The 20,182-nt window shown below is 41.1% G+C and overlaps 1 protein-coding gene across 2 annotated transcripts in view; it reads right to left on the reverse strand.

The window, feature by feature from the left end:
* Nucleotides 1-20,182, reverse strand: part of LOC310697693 (proteasome subunit beta type-7-like) — a 41,285-nt gene that overhangs the window by 16,568 nt on the left and 4,535 nt on the right. The window contains exon 6 of one of the 2 annotated variants that reach the window (XM_083484397.1): nucleotides 445-3,187. The exons of the other annotated variant lie outside the window; for it this stretch is intronic. Within the exon in view, the coding sequence (XP_083340523.1) occupies nucleotides 3,009-3,187 (179 nt within the window). The 3' untranslated portion in view covers nucleotides 445-3,008. Of the gene's footprint in view, nucleotides 1-444; nucleotides 3,188-20,182 lie in introns of those variants that run through there. 2 annotated transcript variants of the gene reach the window in all.

Raw genomic sequence — 20,182 nt, forward strand, 5'->3', positions numbered from 1 at the left:
GAATCACACACAAAGGTTTAAACACACACATTTGGCGATTTCAAGAACTGTCCTACAAAAATACTAACAGAAGAACCCCCTTTCCGATGTCAGCTCCAGGCATTACAAGTCCATGCAAAGAGCGGCTATGAACTATTTGGCAATCTTAAATAAGCTTTGTTCAGAAGAGAATGTGAATCTTCCCTGCATAGACATCATCATCATGTTTCAGTGCAGCCCAGACAGTATTTCAGGATGATCTGCTTTTGAAGACTGAATAAAGTTAGCGACAATTTTTTTATGCCAATTAGATTTTTTGGCATTTATTACTTTTTAACTTGTTTTGCATACCACTATCTGTTTAGCTGGGTCACCCAGAAAGCCATATTTTCCATTTAAAATGATTTGTGTACATCACTTGACCACCTCAATGGTTTAGTAAAGAAAAAGGCAGCGATTAAAGAGTTTCAAATGAGGTGTCCTGCTGATTTTATTAAGTCTGCTGAATGTATAATGAAAAGGGAGACGCTGATAGTGACATTGCTGAGAAAATACAGACTATCTTATCTGAACCATTTAAGGAGGTCCAATTATAGATCAAATTTAAAGGGTAGAGGCAGATTTACAGACACAAATCAATGAACATGGTAATTCCAGCGAATGTGACAAAGACTCCTCCTGTTATGGAATATTGCTGTGGTTGAGGATCATTACCTTTACAGTACCAAATACATCACATTTATAATAATTTTGTTGGGCAGCTTCCAACAAAGATTAAAAATACATTAAAATGTCACACATTAAAAACTTCCCCGAACAGGGCTGCCTTCAGATGTCTTCTGAATGTCAGGTAGTTGTTTATCTCTTTGACATCTGATAGGAGGGCATTCCACAGGGCGGTCGCCACTCCCTAGAAGGCCCTCTGCCTGGTTCCCTGTAGCTTTGCTTCTCGCAATGAGGGAACCACCAGAAGGCCCTCGGCGATGGACCTTAGCGTCCGGGCAGAATGATGGGGGTGGAGACGCTCCTTCAGGGTTTACAAAGCATCTTCTTATACTCCAGGCAATGGCTATTTGTTTTTGCCTTGGAGCCACGTACAGCTCCATTTTCAAAAAGGTAGGAATGGGAAACAAAAAGGAATTCTTTGCAAGTGACGAACAGGAGAGGAGAGCAACATGCACAAAGCATGCCAGCTGCCAAAAATAGCAAAGAAGAAGAACTGTGCTGAACCACAAGGAGGTCAAAGTGAAGTCCTGTAGTGCTGCTCTGGATGCAGTTTATGAGGCGAGCCTTATTGCCAAGCTCCCCACAACAGGAATAAGCAGAATCAGGTGGAATAAGAGGCAAGCAAGGTGTCTGGAAGAGTCTCACATTGGAGTTTTAACAGGCAAGACAAGAGCTGTAATGTGCCAGAATATTTTACAACAATCTGTTTTTTATGTAATTTATATCTAGGCCTTCCTTCTGAAACAGCCCATTTTGCATTCACATGCTAGCAAAACTCCCAACATTTTGGAAGGCAGGGGATGAGTAGGGCGTGAATAGAGAACATACTGTAATGATATATACACAGACAACAAGTTATCACCAGCCCGTTCCCCAACCAGGTTCTGATTCCCATCTTTGCAGCTGCAGCACTCTCATTTTTGACTTTCAAAGAAGAGCCTTAATGGATTCAAAGACTGGATATTGCTGGGGGGGGGCGCATACCCTATCTTTCACCCCAAGCACTTGTCAGCTCACTCCCGGGAGCAGAGGAGGTGGAATGTCCAGGAACTATGTTCCTGGAGGCAGCCTCTTTCTGCACAGCTTCACCCCTGGTTTCCCATTTCTTGATCATGCTGGTGTGTGACCAAGACACAGAGCTGGCATTTTAAACGATGGATATCATGGCATATAGCTCGGCAAAAACTACACAAAAGTGTTAATAAAGTAAGAGGAACTAAACCAGAACATTGGGTGACAAGCCTGGGTAACAGACCACCCTTGCTTTCCCAAAGCACCACAAAATACTCAAGGCAGCTTCAGCAACTAGCTCATGCTCTTCAACGCCAGAAGCCCGCAGTCAACAGGCCTGCATCTGGGGACAGGAGATGCATGTAGCTCTCTGGATGCCATGCGCCCCCAAACACTGAAGAGAACTGCACAACACTGGTCACAAGGCAGTCTGCGAGAGCATGCTCTTAAAATGCCTGATGCAGCACCTGCCCCTACACCAGCCTACAACCATCTTACAACCTGCTGTGGGCCAGGCTCTTATTGAGCATGCTACAAGCACATGAGGAACGTGCCTCTTGACGTGGCATTTCAATTGTGGAACATCCCCACATAATTTCATAGGCACCAACTTTGTCATCTTTCACAGTGCCAATTCAAAACTTTCCTGCTTGCTTGAGCTGCTTTGCGTGTGTAGTCCCCCTATTATATTTTGCTGCCTTGTAAAGTTGTTTTGGCTGTATTGTATACGTGGGGCTTTTGTGGTTATATGGCCACTTTTGGTCTTATTGTGCAAATATCTTAACTGATAAGGGGTGGTGTCAGGGAACTGCCGTCAGCTCAGAGGCGAGAGGGTGTGACAGGTGTCAGAGGGCCAAAGGGCTAAGGGCAGCACCGGCGGGTTTACTGGAACCCTTACCGACACCGGGAGACCCTGGGAGGTGGTGTCCATAGATTTCATGACAGAACTGCCCAGGTCACGAGGAAAGACGGCGGCGGTCAACCTGCTGACCAAAATGTGTCACTTCGTGGCATGTTCCCACGCGGTGACAGCCGAGGAAACGGCCAAGCTGTTCGTGGATCATGTCTTTCGACTGCATGGGACCCCATTGAGGGTCGTCTCCGATCGCGGAAGACAGTTCACCTCACGGTTCTGGCGTAAACTCATGAGCCTGTTGAAGGTAGAGGTGAGCTTCTTGACGGCAAGACACCCAGAAACCAACGGGGAAGCCGAAAGAGCCAATGCCATATTACAGCAGTACCTATGCTGCTACATCAGCCAGAGGCAGAACGATTGGGTGGAGAAATTAGCACTAGCTGAGTTTGCATATAACAATGCTGAACATGTGTCCACGGGGATGAGCCCCTTTATGTCCAACTACGGGTGTCCCCCCAGGGCCTTCCCAGGACGGGCGAGGGGGAATGGAGTGTTCCGGCGGCAGAGCAGTTTGCAGAAGAGATGGAAGCTTTCCACCAGCAGCTCCAACTGAACCTGGAAAGGGCCAAAGAGGTATATAAAAAGCAGGCAGACAGGCATCACAGGCCAGGAGAGGTCATACAAAGTGTGGTTGTCATCCCAGGGGTTGCCCTTAAGGGGGGGGGTTGCAAAAAACTGCAGCCTAGACAGCTGGGGCCCTTTGAGGTAATCCATCAGGTCAACCCAGTGACATTCAGGCTGAAATTGCCGGACAGCATGAGAATACATGCGGTGTTTCATAGGTCCTTACTTTCGCCTTATAGGGAGGGACACGGCTCCCCGGGAAGGGAGGAAGGGGTGTCTACCCATCCACACGCAGAGGAGAGGGAACGCTGTAATGAAGTAACGGAAATATTCGATTCCAGGTGGAAAGGGCACCAGATAGAGTACTTGGTGGCCTGGGAGGGGGAACCCAGCTCAGAAAATGCGTAGGTTCCCGCAGGCTACATCACAGAGGAATATCTGGTGGAGGAATTCCATGCTCTGTTCCCACACAAGCTAAAACCCCAAGGGAGGTTCTTTGACTAAGTGTTTGGACCCACGGATGACGAGGGGGACTTCGTAGGCTTTCCATCCTCAGGGGGAGAGGACGGACTACGGAACAAAGTCGAGGAGCTGCCTGAGGGGGAGGAATCTGACTGGGACTTCCCGTCGGCAGAGAGGAACACGGGAGGATGGGAAGCAGTTTTTGAATCCACGGAGGACGACGACTATTCTTTCTGGGGTTCCTCCCCCCTCTTCTACCAGAGTCCAGGAGGGGGATGCTGTTAGAGACCCCACCAATGGGGAGGGGGTCTTGAGGGGGGTGGGTGGATGTCAGGGAATTGCCATCAGCTCAGAGGTGAGAGGTGGAAGGGCACTTGGGTTACAGGGAGCCTCCGAAGGGCGGCGCCAACGGCAATGGCGGTCTCCTTCTAAGCTGGAGGGGGAAGCTCCGCGGAAACTGGGTTCTACCGCTACGGCACAGCAGGGACCCGTTAAAAAACCGCAGGCGGGGAAAGCCTGCAGCCGTGGGACTCGGCGGGCGCCAGAAGCGCCCCCCAACTGTCAAAGGAACCCCGCGAGGGGCTCCGGAGCAGAACAGGGGTGGCGTGGCGCTGAGAGTTGACTGCTACTTCCGTGGAGTGAAGCCGCGCAGCTGTTGCCAGAGAGCGCTGTACTCTTTCCTTTGAAGATTCGGCTTACAAACTTCAACCCGTGAGTAAGACTTTTTTTAAAAAATCGGGAGATCAGAGGATTGGATTACCTCTGATCGGGAATAAAAAAAGACTTTGAACTTGGCTCTGAAGCGGAAAAGATGCAAAAAGGAAGTCCGTCTTCCGCTCTTGTAGAAAGAAGCAAAGCAAAGACCTTTAAAGCTAAAGCTATTGAAACTAAATTATAAGGACTCAGATTTTAATGCCTGGTGTAAGAACCCCCCCCCCCTGAAGTGAGGGTGAGAGGGAAGCCTTTGAACTTGAGATTTAAGGAGTTGGAGGGAAAAAAAGAGAGACCACTGCCCAATCCCTGATACTGGTCTGCCAGAGACAATAAGAAAGTGTTGCACCATTTATACAGATTTGTAACTGTTTAAAATTTCTCTGCTCTTGAATTGGAAGGGACTCTTTGTAGCAGTTGGAATTAGAAGAACTTTCTGTAATTGTTGCCTTCTATTGAAAAGTGAAAGCAGGACAGGACTGCCTTTGGAAAATTGCTTTGAAAGTAACATTGTTGCAAAAGTACTCCCCTAGAGGAGGCTTGGAATATAGTTGGGGACTTTCCATTACAAGGTCTGGAAATTTTCCCATCGGAAAGGAATTTAAACTGCGCAAGCGACCTTCAACTGTTGAATAATAAAGCAATGGATCAGGATAAGCCCCAGCCACAGCCAACAAGAATGAAAACCAGACAACAACAAAGAAGACAATCAGTAGTAGCACCTCCTGTTGTAGAAAAAGAGGACACTGGACAGACTGTGCCAAAAAGTACAGGTGCTGAGGAAAACTTAAGTGCATCATTAGACAAAATATTTGGAGCTTTGGAGAAACTGTCAGCTAAAATTGATTTGAACACCACGACCATTAGCTCCAATACGCAGGCCATTGACAGGCTGGTTCAGGAATCTAAATTGACAAAGAAAATTGCTGAGGAAGCTAGAGAAAAGGTGCTGGTGGTAGAAGGAAAATTGCAACCAATTAACAAGCAAATAGAAGAACACAAGGCACAACTGTCCCTATTGGAATTGAAAGATAAACAAGCTAATTTGAGGATCAGAGCTGTACCGGAATCGGAAGAAGGTAACTTGATTGAATTCCTTACGCAGGAACTCGATCCAGAGAAAGATTTTAAGATAGTGACAGCCTTCAGACTTGGTAGAGGGAATAAAGAGGGAAGGAAAAACAAGGTAAGAGATTGCCTGATTACACTTGGATCTAAAGAAGAGCGAGACAAAATATTGGGCCTACACTATCAGAAACCACTGGAAATAGAGGGATCCAGGATAGAGATTTACAAAGATATCCCGAAACATTTATTGGACCTTAGAGCAAAATACGGAGACCTGGTGACCCTGCTAAGAAGAAACAACATCGTCTTCCGGTGGGAATTTCCCCAGGGGTTGTCCTTTACTTACGAAGGGAAAAAGGTCAAGATAAAATCGGAAGAGGACAAAGAGATGTTTTTGAGAGTTCATGAGGAAGACTTATATAAGGAAGTGGATAACAGAGAATCAAGGCCGAAGCCAGGAATTTTGGACCTAACAAAGCCAACATTGGAGGATAAAACAAAAGTGATACCACCCACAGATCAAGAACAAACACTGGGAGCAGTTGGAGGAGAAGCAGAATAACTTCACAATGTCTCTGCAAGTATTAACTTGGAATATTAGAGGTCTAAATTCCCCGGACAAGAGGAAAATTTTTTTTCATCTGTTGAGAAAGGAAAAATTGGACTTGATATGTTTACAAGAAACCCATGTGACCAGAACACATAGAAAAGTGTTAATTAACAAAAGATTAGGACAAGAATTCATCTCATCAGACAAAGTTAAAAAGAGAGGAGTGGTGATTTATGCAAAGGAAAGTCTATCACCTAAATTTGTATTTAAAGATGATCAAGGAAGATATGTAGCTATTGAAATACAATTTCAAGGTGAGAAATTTCTGATATTAGGGATATACGCACCAAATGAGGGGAAATCAGAATTTTACAAGAAATTGCATGAGACATTGTTGGACTATATGGACTTAAACATTATTATGCTTGGAGACATGAACGGAGTGGTATCGACAAATATGGATAAGTCAGAAAGACAAGTGGTGACAAAAGATGGAAGACTACCGAAAATCTTTTTTGAAATGACAGACAATATGGATTTAATTGACATTTGGAGAACTAAGAACCCCCTTGGAAAAGAAGGGACTTTTTTCTCTGAAGCCCAAAAGACCTGGACAAGGATTGACCAAATCTGGATAACTAGAGGAATGGCTCGCAAGATCCGCAGAACGGAAATCTGCCCAAAAACATGTTCCGACCATAACCCTGTAAAGATGGAAATGAAACCAACAGTGACTGGATCCTTCAGATGGAGGATGAATGACGCCTTGTTTAGAGATTCAGAAATTATCAAGAAGGCCCCCAAAACCATAAAGGACTATTTTGAGATAAATTTGAAGACTACAGTGGAAAAAAGAACAATCTGGGACGCAGGCAAAGCCGTGATGAGAGGGTTTTTGATACAACAAAATGCAATAAAGAGGAAAATCCAAAATGAGAAAAAGGAGAAGATTTTGGAGAAAATAAGAGAAGGAGAGAAAAAACTTAGAGTTAAACCAAAATCCCAAGAGATCTTGAGAGAAATTAAGTTACATCAAGTACAATACATAAAAATGATAAATCAGGACATTGAATGGAAAGTCAAACAGATGAGACAAAAAACCTTCGAATCAGCTAACAAATGTGGAAAATTGCTAGCATGGCAGTTGAAGAAGAGACAAAAACTAAACACAGTTACCAATCTTGAAGTGGATGGAAAAAACATTCAGAAGCCACAGGAGATCATAAGCTGCTTCCAGAGATACTTTAAAGAACTTTACACACAAGGGCCGCAGATGGAGTCGAAAATTGACTTGATTGATTTTTGAATACCAATGGATTACAAAAAAATTCTCAAGAAAATAAAGATTTACTGAACTATAAAATATCTGAACAAGAAGTGGAAGGCGCAATTCAAAATATGCAACTAGGTAAATCTCCAGGACCTGATGGACTAACCTCCAAGTATCATAGAACTTTGAAAGACTGTTTAATCCAACCATTGAAGGAGGTTTGTAATGAAATTATGGAAGGGGAAAAGGCACCTGAGGCATGGAAAGAAGCTTATATCACACTCATACTGAAAACTGAGTCTGAAAAGACACAACTTAAGAACTATCGCCCCATATCCCTACTCAATGTGGATTACAAATTTTTTGCTGATATTTTGGCTAGAAGATTGAAAAAAGTTTTTGCAGGAATACTACATAAAGACCAGGCAGGCTTTCTCCCTGGAAGACATTTATCGGACAACACGAGGAATATTATTAATATTCTAGAAAAGTTGCAGGTGAACATCAATACAAAAGCAGTTTTGATTTTTGTGGATGCGGAGAAAGCCTTTGACAACATTTCTTGGAGTTTTATGAAGAAAAATCTTCAGGGGATGGGGGTTGGACAAAACTTTGAAAACGGTATAGGTGCAATATATTCTGAACAAAAAGCTAAATTGATAGTGAACAATATGGTTACTGAAGAGTTTAAAATAGAGAAAGGGACACGACAAGGTTGCCCAATTTCCCCATTGCTTTTTATTTCTGTCCTGGAGGTTCTCCTAAACATGATTAGAAGGGATCATTTGATTCAGGGTATCCAGGTCGGAGCCAAACAATACAAACTTAAAGCTTTTGCAGATGATCTTGTTATGACATTACAGGAGCCGATACCTAGTACCAAGAGGGCCTTAGAAGTAATCCAGGAATTTGGTCAAGTGGCAGGTGTTAAATTAAGTAAGCTAAAAACTAAGGTTTTGGAGAAAAATTTGTCACCGATAGAAAGAGAGAGGTTTCAGAATGAGACAGAGCTAACAATAGTAAAGAAGGTAAAATACCTGGGGGTGAACATGACATCTAAGAATGTAAATCTTTTTAAAGACAACTATGAGAAATGCTGGTCAGAGGTGAAAAAAGATTTAGAAATCTGGACGAACTTGAAGCTTTCCTTGCTGGGTCGAATTGCTGTTATTAAGATGAATGTATTGCCGAGGATGTTATTTTTATTCCAATCATTGCAAATTATTGATAAGATGGACTGTTTCAAGAAGTGGCAAAGAGACATATCTAGATTTGTCTGGCAGGGCAAAAAGCCCAGAATAAAACTTAAAATTCTTACTGATGCTAAAGACAGAGGGGGGGTTTGCCCTGCCGGACTTAAAACTTTATTACGAGTCAGCAGCCTTTTGCTGGCTGAAGGAATGGCTGCTTCTTGAGAACACTGATGTTTTGGACCTTGAAGGGTATGATAATGTATTCGGGTGGCATGCATATCTATGGTACGGCAAGATAAAAGCACATAAGGCATTTAAAAACCATATTGTCAGAAAAGCACTGTTTAATGTCTGGATAAGGTATAAAGACTTTTTGGAGAGTAAAACTCCAAGGTGGCTATCACCTGTGGAGGCAAAGGCCTTGAAAAAACTCAACATGGAAGCTAATTGGCCAAAATACTGGGAAATTTTAGAACAGGAAGGTGATAAATTGAAATTGCAGAGTTATGACAAACTCAAAGAGAAGGTGCGAGACTGGTTACACTATTTTCTTTCTTTTTTTAAATATTTTTATTACATTTTTTCCAGATAAAGATAAACAGCACAGAAAAACAAAGAAAACAAGAAAAGAAAAGGAAAAAAAACCTGATTATTTCCAAAGCTTGTTTCAATCTTCCATCGAACTTCCCCACATCTCCCGCACAATGCAGTCTTAATAATAAATTTGTCAGCAAATTATAACCTTGTTTCATGTGTTTCTTTTGTACTTTCAATTGCATTTTAAGTTTAAGTTACTTATTATCCATTTACTCTATAAACACATATATTATCCTTTTTAAACATTTAAACGTTGGTTCTTTCATTAATATTGTCTAATTTCATATATATTCCACTCTCATTGCTGGGGCTAACCTTCCTAATCATGCGAAATCCTATAATTCATATAACTTGTAAAATTTTTGCAAATAGTCCTTAAATTTTTTCCAGTCCTCCTCCAATGCTTCTTCTCCCAAATCTCGAATCCTGGCAGTCATCTCGGCCAACTCCATGTAGTCCATCAATTGCGTTTGCCACTCTTCCAGTGTGGGCAAATCTTGAGTCTTCCAGTGTTTAGCGATAAGAATTCTTGCTGCTGTGGTTGCATACATAAAAAACGTTCTATCCTTCTTTAACACCTTTTGGCCCACAATGCCCAAGAGGAAGGCCTCCGGTTTCTTAGGAAAGGTGTACTTAAACACCTTTTTTAACTCATTGTAGATCATTTCCCAGAAGGCCTTCACTCTTGGACAAGTCCACCAAAGGTGAAAGAATGTCCCTTCAGCCTTCTTACACTTCCAACATTTATTATCAGACAAATGGTATATCTTAGCAAGCTTGACTGGGGTCATGTACCACCTGTATATCATTTTCATAATGTTTTCTTTCAGGGCATTACATGCCGTAAATTTCATACCGGTGGTCCATAACCTTTCCCAGTCTTCAAACATAATGTTGTACCCAATATCTTGAGCCCACTTTATCATGGCTGATTTAACTGTCTCATCCTGAGTGTTCCATTTAAGCAGCAAGTTATACATTCTCGATAATACCTTGGTCTTTGGTTCTAACAGCTCTGTCTCAAGTTTCGATTTTTCCACCTGGAATCCTGTTTTTTTATCCAACTTAAAAACCTCATTAATTTGGGCATAATGAAACCAATCTTGCACCTTATCCTTTAATTTTTCATAGCTCTGCAACCTCCAATTATCTCCAACGTTTTCTATTATTTCCCAATATTTCGGCCAACCGGCCTCCATATTGGGTTTTTTTCCAGGCCTTGGCCTCCATTGGTGATAACCACCTCGGGGTCTTGCTTTCAAGTAAGTCTTTGTATTTTGTCCAGACCATAAATATTGCTTTTCTGACAATATGGTTTTTGAACATTTTATGTGTTTTTACCTTGTCATACCACAAATACGCATGCCATCCTAACGAATTATTAAAACCTTCCAGATCTAGGACATCAGTGTTCTCTAACAAAATCCAATCTTTCATCCAGCAGAAGGCTGCAGCTTCATAATACAGCCTTAAGTCTGGCAGGGCAAACCCCCCTCTTTCTTTTGCATCAGTTAGTATTTTAAACTTTATTCGGGGCTTTTTGCCCTGCCAAACAAACTTTGAGATATCCTTCTGCCACTTTCCAAAACATTCCACTCTGTCCACGATCTGCAAGGTTTGAAACAAAAACAACATCTTTGGCAATACGTTCATCTTTATAGCTGCAATTCGGCCCAACAAGGAAAGTTTCAGTCTTGACCAAGTTTCTAAGTCTTTTTTAACTTCTGACCAACATTTTGCATAGTTATCTTTAAATAAGTTCAAATTTTTGGAAGACAAGTTAACCCCCAGGTATTTCACTTTTTTAACCACATTTAATTCTGTTTCCCTCTGAAACCCATCTGTTTCTGAAGATGTCAGGTTCTTTCCCAATACCTTAGTTTTTTGTTTATTCAACTTAAATCCCGCCACCCGACCAAATTCTTGAATCAGTTCTAAAACTCTTTTTGTACTAGGTTCTGGCTCCTGTAATGTTAAAACCAAGTCATCTGCAAAAGCTTTCAGTTTATATTGTTTCGCTCCGACCCGTATTCCTTGTACCTGCCGGTCCTTCCTAATCATATTCAGCAGCACCTCCAGGACTGAGATAAATAATAGGGGGGAAAGGGGGCACCCCTGCCGTGTTCCTTTTTCAATATGAAACTCTTCTGTCACCACATTGTTCACTATCAACTTAGCTTTTTGTTCTGAATAAATTGCTTCTATGCCATTTTCAAACCCCCGTCCCACTCCCATCCCTTCCAAGTTTTTCTTCATGAACTTCCAAGAAATATTGTCAAAGGCCTTCTCTGCATCAATAAAGATTAACACTGCTTTAGTGTTAATATTTGTTTGCAAAAGTTCCAGAATATCAATAATATTCCTAGTGTTGTCAAACAAATGCCTGCCTGGGAGAAAGCCTGCTTGGTCCTTGTGAATTACTTCATTTAAAACCTTTTTAAATCTACTTGCCAAAATGTCTGCAAATATTTTGTAATCCACGTTTAGGAGTGAGATGGGACGGTAGTTCTTAAGTTGAGTCTTTTCAGTTTCCACTTTAGGTATCAATGTGATGAAAGCTTCTTTCCACGTTTCTGGTGCCCTCCCTCCCCCCATAATCTGGTTGCAAACCTCCATTAATGGTTGTATCAAATAATCTTTTAGCATCCTATAGTACTTGGAGGTAAGTCCATCGGGGCCTGGAGATTTGCCTAGCTGCATGTTCTGAATGGCATCCTCGATTTCCTGTTGTGTTATTTTGTGATTCAAGATTGATCTCTTCTCCTGAGGCAGTTCTGGTAGGCAATTGTCTTTCAAAAACTGATCCATCTCAGACCCTTCCTCGGGCCCTTGGGTATACATTTTTTTGAAGTACTTCTGGAAACACTTTCTAATTTCTCCTGGTTTCTGGATGTTTTTCCCTCCAACCTCTAAGTTGGTAACATAATTTAATTTTTGTCTTTTTTTCAACTGCCATGCTAGCAGTTTTCCACATTTATTCGCAGATTCAAAAGATCTTTGTTTCATTTGTTTAATTTTCCATTCCACTTCTTGGTTTATCAGTTTCGTATATTGTGACTGGTGGAATTTAATTTCTCTTAAAATCTCTTTTGATTTTGGTTTAGATCTTAACTTTTTCTCTTCATCTCTTATCTTCTCTAATATCTTATCCTTTTTTCCATTCCAGAGTTTTTTCTTAATCGTGTTCTGTTGTATCAGAAACCCTCTCATTACAGCTTTACTTGCTTCCCAGATTGTTCTTTTTTCCACCGAAGTATTCAAATTGATTTCAAAATAATCCTTTAAAGCTTTTTGGGCCTTCTTTACAATCTCTTGATCTCTTAACAGGTTGTCATTCATTTTCCATCTGAAGGAACCGGCTGGAACAAATCTCACTTCCATTTTCAAAGCGTTATGGTCGGAGCAGGTCTTTGGGCAGATTTCCACTCTTGTAGTCTTAGGTGCCAGCCCTCTAGTTATCCAAATTTGGTCGATTCTTGTCCATGACAGGTGGGCCTCAGAGAAAAAAGTTCCTTCTTTACCTAAGGGGTTTCTTGTCCTCCATATATCAATCAAGTCCATATTGTCAGTTAGTTCAAAAAAAGTTTTTGGTAGTCTGCCATCCTTGGTTAGATTTTGATTCTGTGACTTATCCATGTTAGTAGAGACCACCCCATTCATGTCTCCCATCATAATGATGTTGGAATAGTCCAGATAGTCCAGTAATGTCTCATGTAGCTTCTTGTAGAATTCCGATTTCCCCTCATTTGGTGCATAAATTCCTAATATCAAAACTTTTTCTACTTGAGTTTGTATTTCAATTGCCAGGATTCTTCCTTGTTCATCTTTAAACAAAAATTTCAGTGATAGGTTCTCCCTTGCATAGATAACCACGCCTCTCTTTTTAACTCTATCTGAAGAGATAAATTCTTGGCCTAGTCTTTTGTTAATTAACACTTTCCTGTGGAGCCTAGTCACATGTGTTTCTTGCAAACAAATTATATCCAGATGTTCTTTTTTCAAAATATGAAAAATCCTTTTCCGTTTTTCCGGGGAATTTGCTCCATTAATATTCCAACTATACAGCTGCAGAGACATCCTGTATCAATCTGTTGTTACTCTTTATGGGGTGTCCTCTTTTTTGTCCGGATCCGAGGGAGAAGGTGTTGGTTCTATTCCAGGCTGCGGCTGAGGCCAAGGAACTGCTATTCCCTTCTGCAAATCCTCTCCGTGGTCGTGCAGGAACTTCTGGTTGTCCTCTTTTGTTTTGATTCTAACCTTCTTTCCTTCGTAGTTAAATGATAAACCTTGTGGAAACTCCCACCTGTAGGGTATCCCGTTGCTTCTCAAAAGTCTTGCTAGGTCAGTATATATAGATCTGAGATCCAAAAGTTGTTTTGGTATATCCTTGTAAATTTCCGCTTTTCTGTCCTGAATCTCGAGTGATTTGTTAAAATGAAGGTCAAGTATTTTGTCTCTCTCCTGTTTAGTCCTCAAAATAATCAGACAGTCTCTGGGCCTGTCCCTCCTTGCTACTCTTCCCAATCTAAACGCAGTTGTTATTTTAAAGTCTTTATCTTCTTCTATACCCCAGAACTTAGCAAATTCTGCTGTCAAATAGCCAGTCAAATCTTCTTTCTCGAGCTCTGGGATAGATCGTAATCTTAAATTATTTTCCCGATTTCTCAGTTCCACCATAGACAGGTAGGCCTGCTGGTCACTAATGTGCTTATGTAGTGGCCTTACCTCTCCTTTTAGTTCGTCCACTTTCTGGTTTGCTTGGTCTGCTTTTAAATTTGCAGCCTCAGCCAATTTCCGATTCTCAGAAGTGGCGTCTTTTACCTTCTTATTTAAAATTACAAATTGTTGTAGCATTTCATTTAGAAGGGTATCAGATCTCCCTGCAGCCATATCCTCTGTTGTTGGCTGTTCAGCTTCCTTTAATACAGCTGTTATTGGCTGTTCAGGTCCCTTTAATACAGCTGGGACTGATGATCTGCGTGACTGAGAAGTCAAAGTTGTTTGCACAAGTTGGCCTTGCCCTGCTTTCGCAGATCTTGTTTTCGGTGGGCCACTCATTCCACACCTGTCTATGAGTCAAGGTCAAATTGTCTATTGTCCCATGGGAAAGACAGTTCCTCAGTGTAAATAACAAAACAGCAGAGAGTCAAAACAAAGTTAGTTCCCAGGAGCTTGTAAGTCCAAATTCCACTAGAGGGAGTATTATTACAGTTCAGGAAAGAAAGAGAAAAGTTTAGCCGCCATTAAAATCCCTGCAACTAAATAATTTAACAATAGTCCTTAAAACTTTTTCCACTTGCAGAACCCTTCCCAAGTTGCCACAAAATCTCATCCAAAAGGTGCAGGCTACAGTTGCTTAATTGTATCTTCCAGTAGCGCCCTAATGTAGCTATTTCAGTTTTGTATATTGTATCCGCAAAAACAGCTCTTTTCCCTTCTGTCAGCCCGAGATTGGGTTCTTAAGTTTTTAAAGTCCACAGAAGGAGGAGGGTTCCCAATTTAAGTCAACACAATAATAAAAAAGAAGAAAACTTGCCTTTCCTTTCAATTACCAATTCTACCAACGCACGATACTTCCAAGTTTGTAATCCCTTTCAACTGCTTCCAGCTTGTCAGTTTCTTTGCCTTTGATCTTTAAGCGTTGCCGGGAGACGGACTTCCTTTTTTTCGTCTCCCTCTTTCAGCCAAATTCAAAATTTGTAATCCAAAATAGAGTAGTTCTTACTCACGAGTAGGTGATTTAGAATCCAATGTTTAAGGAAGAAAGGTCAACGCTCATCAGCAGCAGCCGCGCGGCTTCGCTCCCGCAGAAAGAGCGATGAACTCACAGCACCGCTTCCCCTCCGCGCTTCCGGAGCCCCTTACGGGGTCCCTTCTTCGTTTTGGGGGTCGCTCCAGGTGCCCGCCGAGTCCCACGGCCACGGGCTCACTCTGCCCGTGGTTTTTCTTAATGGATCGTCGCTGTGCCGTAGCGAACGATCCTTTCCTGCGGAGCCCCTCTTCAGAGACTGAAGAGGACCGCCATTGCTTGTTTCGCCCCGCCTCCGGAAGTCCACTATTTTCAAATAAGAGAGGTTTATAACTTGGATAAAAAAATTGGTTTCCAGGTGGAAAAATCAAAGTTGGAAACAGAACTGTTAGAACCCAATGTAAAGACACTTTCGAGAATGTATAATCTGCTGTTGAGATGGAATACTGAGGAAGAAACAGTAAAATCGGCAATGAAAAAATGGGCACAAGACATAGGCCATAACATTATGTTTGCTAACTGGGAGAAGTTGTGGACCACCGGGATTAAATTTACGGCATGTAATGCCTTAAGAGAGAATATAATGAAAATGATGTATAGGTGGTACATGACCCCAGTCAAGCTTGCAAAAATATATCATTTGCCCGATAACAAATGTAAAGAGATTGAAGGTACATTCTTTCACCTTTGGTGGACGTGCCCAAGGATCAAGGCCTTCTGGGAAATGATATATAATGAACTGAAAAAGGTATTTAAATATACTTTCCCGAAGAAACCAGAGGCCTTCCTCCTGGGCATAGTGGACCAATCGGTGTTAAAGAAGGATAGAACTTTTTTTATGTATGCTACAGCAGCAGCAAGAATTCTCATCGCAAAGCATTGGAAGACACAAGATCTACCCACCTTGGAAGATTGGCAGATGCAGTTAATGGACTATATGGAGATGGCGGAAATGACTGGCAGGATCCGAGACCAGGGAGAGGAGACGGTGGAGGAAGATTGGAAGAAATTTAAAATTTATTTGCAGAAATACTGTAAAATTTATGAATGTTAAGGACATTGAAATGAATCGCAGGGGCTTTAGCAACGAAGTAAAATGTTAGATTGGATTAACAACAGATAAATTAATAGGATATGAATTTGCTAAATTAATTTTTAAAAAAGGGATACAAGAACGGGAGACGTGAGGAAGTCGGGAAAATAAGCTAATTGAAGATGAGAAATTAAGAAAGAGGGAATTTTTGTTTTTTGCTATTATATGTGTTTTTACTTCTTTTTTCCTTTTTTTGATGTGTTTAATGTCTGTATTTTTGTATTGTATTTTTCTTTGTGATTTTGTATTTTCTTTGTATGCTTTTTGATTGTGAAAACTCAATAAAATATTTATTTTAAAAAAATACAGGGAGCCTCCGAAGATCGTGCGAAGCAGCTCTTCCTCCGGGGAGGAGGGAAGCCTCCAGTGGGGAAGGGATGCAGGGATCGGAAGATGCTAGAGAGAGCCGCAACACCGAGCCTGAGCAAAGTGGGGGGGGAGGCAGGTCCCCCTTTGCCAACGCCCTCTCTGTGCAGTCGGTTTACGAGCAGAGAGGGGAGGAGAAGGATGGGGGTCAAAAGACTGTTATGCTGGGGCAAGTTTAAGGACCGCCCACTCCCAGATTCTGCTAGCGACTGAGCAGACATGGACTTGAGACGCTCTGCACTGTAAATGTTTTTGTACAGATAATACAGCCTGGAAAAGACCGGTGGGAGTCTTGCCTCTTCGCTCTCGAGCAACCATGCCGGCACCTAACAGGTGGTTTTAAAAATATTTTAAAATAAACTGATCAGGGCACATAAGTTTCTCAGTGCTACCTGCATTTAAATTAAAAACAGCCTAGAAATAAGTTCTACACCAATCTCAAAAGTGATTTTTTTTATTAGACTCAGAAAGAATAACAAGAAAGGGAATCTTTTCTGTGAACTGCCCTCTTTTCTGTAAACCACCCTGAGATCTCTGGGTATAGGGCGATATATATATATATATATATATATATATATATATATATATATATAAATAAATAATACTAATAATAATAATATCTGAATGATGTTCTCTTTACAGTTACATTACAGAGTCACAGCATTCCTTTTTATACATCTGATGACCTAGAGATACTTTTGTGTTTTAAAATGACCTTGCTGTCCCATATTTAACAGATATTGGACTTGTCCATTTGCACACTGCAGTTAGCAAGCAGCCTTTTGAATGTCAAACATTCAGTGAAGAGTGCTTTCTTTTACTAAAAAGCCTTCTGCATCTTCCAGCACTCCTGTTTGCTGCTGCCACACTGGCAAACAAATGCACTGTGAAGAGAGTAACTTTTAGATTTCTCTAATCCATCAGTGTCAACAGTCCCTGACAGCGCACTTATTCACAAATGCTCATTGTTATTCAATTTGCTGCTCCTCCTAGGTAGATATCCAGTGTTCTCCACAGACCCATCGATCGGCATCATTTTTCACTCTGGTTCCTGGCTGAGAGGCCTGGTCTCTTGGTGGCATTGCCTGTGCGGCAGACAGACATTGTCAATGCATGAAGAGCTGATTTATGAATATGAAACAATACTGGTGCCAAGAGATCAGCCTTAGCCACAAGAGACCACCAGAATGCATCTTGCTGCTTCCCAAGTCTGAAGTACAGACTTCAAGCCCTTTAATTGTATGCATGCATTTCATTATATAGCCATGGCCAGAAGCTTTTCTAGACAAGCCAGCAATCAGACAATCTTGCATCGTTTGCTGAAATCCGCATTTGTCCTTTGTCAGCATAAACACTTTAATTTGATGTTTTCACTCCTGAGTAAGCACTGAGTATGTTTTAAATTCCTTCTAAGGAACGACACTGGTCTCTTATTTAGGAACAAAATGCTGGATTTCTATTCTTTGCCTGTTTTGAGCAACAATACAGAGGCCTTACATGCACACACATGTAAAATATTGCTTAAAACAACAAGAGAAAGGTATGGGGAAATTAGTATTCAGTTTGTAGAAACATGGAGGAATCATGGAATAGCAATACTGCTGCCTTGTGTGTGCCTAACATCTGATCAAATATGAGCAGGTCTGAGTATTTACTATTCTGCTGTGATAGCTAATTCCTTCTGGCTTAAATATGTATTCTCTGCTACCAACCTAAGCTTGTCAAAATGTTGAGTTTAAAAATCATGCTAATATTTTGGCACATAAGAGATCAGTCAGCCTTCACAGGAGTACTAAAAACACAAACTGTGTTCATATTTCATCACATCTGCCCATCAAAAGGTTACGGTCCTTTCTTTCCAGAAGAGGCCAAAACTGGGTTGTGTCAATGTAGAGGCACTGCAAGACATTCATGTCTGTGCCAGTTATCCATCCCAAGAACAGAGCTTGAGGGCATGAATTTTGATGTCTGGTTTTATGATCATTTTAAGATTGTAATCCCTAAGCCTTAGGTATGCTGCACACTGCAGCAAGAAATTCATTCTCCAGTCTCTTAGTTTGCTATATCACATTTAAAACATGGCCCTACATTTGGACAAATTATTTAAACAGTAGATTGAAGTTGTCTATACTGAAGGCAGCCCTGTTTAGGGAAGTTTTTAATATTTAATGCTGTACTGTTTTTAACACTTGATTGGGAGCCGCCCAGAGTGGCTGGGGAAACTCAGCCAGATGGGCAGGGTATAAATAATAAATTATTTTTATTATTAATTATTATTACTACTACTATTTTTGATATTTACCAGACCAGAGATTTGCACAATATACCCCATGTCATTCCTGTAATGAAGCATTGTCAGGTATGCAATAGCCCAACCCTAAGCACTTTTACTTGGAAACAAGTGTTGTGGAGTTCATCGTGGTTTACTTTTAAACATGCTGGAATTGCAGCCTTCTTCTTCTTCTCTTTTTAAAGGAATAGCAGCATGGTAGATAAAAGAGACAGATTAATACTGTCAGGCTTCACAGGCTTAGAAGCCTATTCCCATTTAATGACAGCAGTCCGTACCAGTCAGATTTCTTTCACTGGGTGCAGCGAACAATATTCATAGGATAACCATGCTCTACAGCTTCAAACAAAACAGGGTCAAAGGATTCCTGGTGCAAGGCAGACATGAATCCTGCAGTTTTGGGTCACTAATCATTCACTATACAAATGCAGCAAGGTTTATTGTTCAGCAGTTTAATAATTTATAAATTTCAGGACACATTTATAAATATTAATCCAATTTCATATTTTATGTTAATTCATATAAGGGTCTGAATAGAATAATATACCATAAATCCTATAATAGCATTCTTTCAAAAATAGATTTCATGCACAGAATAAATAATTTACTACTTTGTAGGGTACCATGGCACCATCGATTGGTGTAAAAAAGCTACACTCTGTTCTAAGCATTTTGTACAACTCTGCTTGTCTATGCCCAGGACTCCAATTTTCCCTAACACTGGCATGAAAGAACATCAAAATCAACCAAACAGATGCAGTAATTTTGGAGTACACCTCTTCCATAATCTAACTAGGGCTATCTGTAATAGAGATGCTTCTATGATTTGTGTGTGTGTGTGTGTGTGTGTGTGCGCGCGCACACACACACACCCACACCCACACCCCATTTCTTCAAGTAATTTAAGAAAAATGTTTGACCCTAGTAAACACAGAGGTATAGGCAGGCAAAGCATTCGAGCAAAGTGAAATTGGGGTCAGAATGAACTGAATCTATGTGAACAAACGCCATCAAACATCCATAGTAGTAATAATAATAATAATAATAATTTTTTATTTATATCCCGCCCTCTCCAGCCGAAGCCGGGCTCTGGGCGGCTAACAACAATAAAATAATACAACATTCTAAAATCATTTCATTATAAAATTAATTCAAATCAAATTAATGGCAACCATTGGGCTAGAGTTCTGTGAAGATTGCCAAAGGAGGGAGTCAGGCTGTGCCCTGGCCAAAGGCCTGGTGGAACAGCTCTGTGTCTTGCATTTGCCTATTAACTACTGCATCCATTTCAAGAACAAAACATTAAATTAGAAGCTCTCACACTCTCCACTGACAAGTGCTACACACCTGTATTTTCAGTCAGCTAACATTATTTTTGCTGCTGACAGCCCCTATATAAGCTACAGGGCTGCTTTAAGAAATCTGCAATCACCCTTACAGTGTAATTTCTCTAGTGGTTCTGATGGCATTTCAGAAACTTTGTGTTTGTTTTAATGTTCTGATGAAGAACCACTACCTTGGGATTTGAATTAGCAAACCATTTGTCATTCAGCATTGAAGCTACACTCTGGGAGTCATTTCTCTGGCAAATGTGCACAAGCTGTATTTCCCATCTCCCCACCAAGCCATTTACAATT

Source organism: Podarcis liolepis, assembly GCF_965112155.1.
Source record: "Podarcis liolepis genome assembly, chromosome: W".
Lineage (NCBI taxonomy): Eukaryota > Metazoa > Chordata > Lepidosauria > Squamata > Lacertidae > Podarcis > Podarcis liolepis.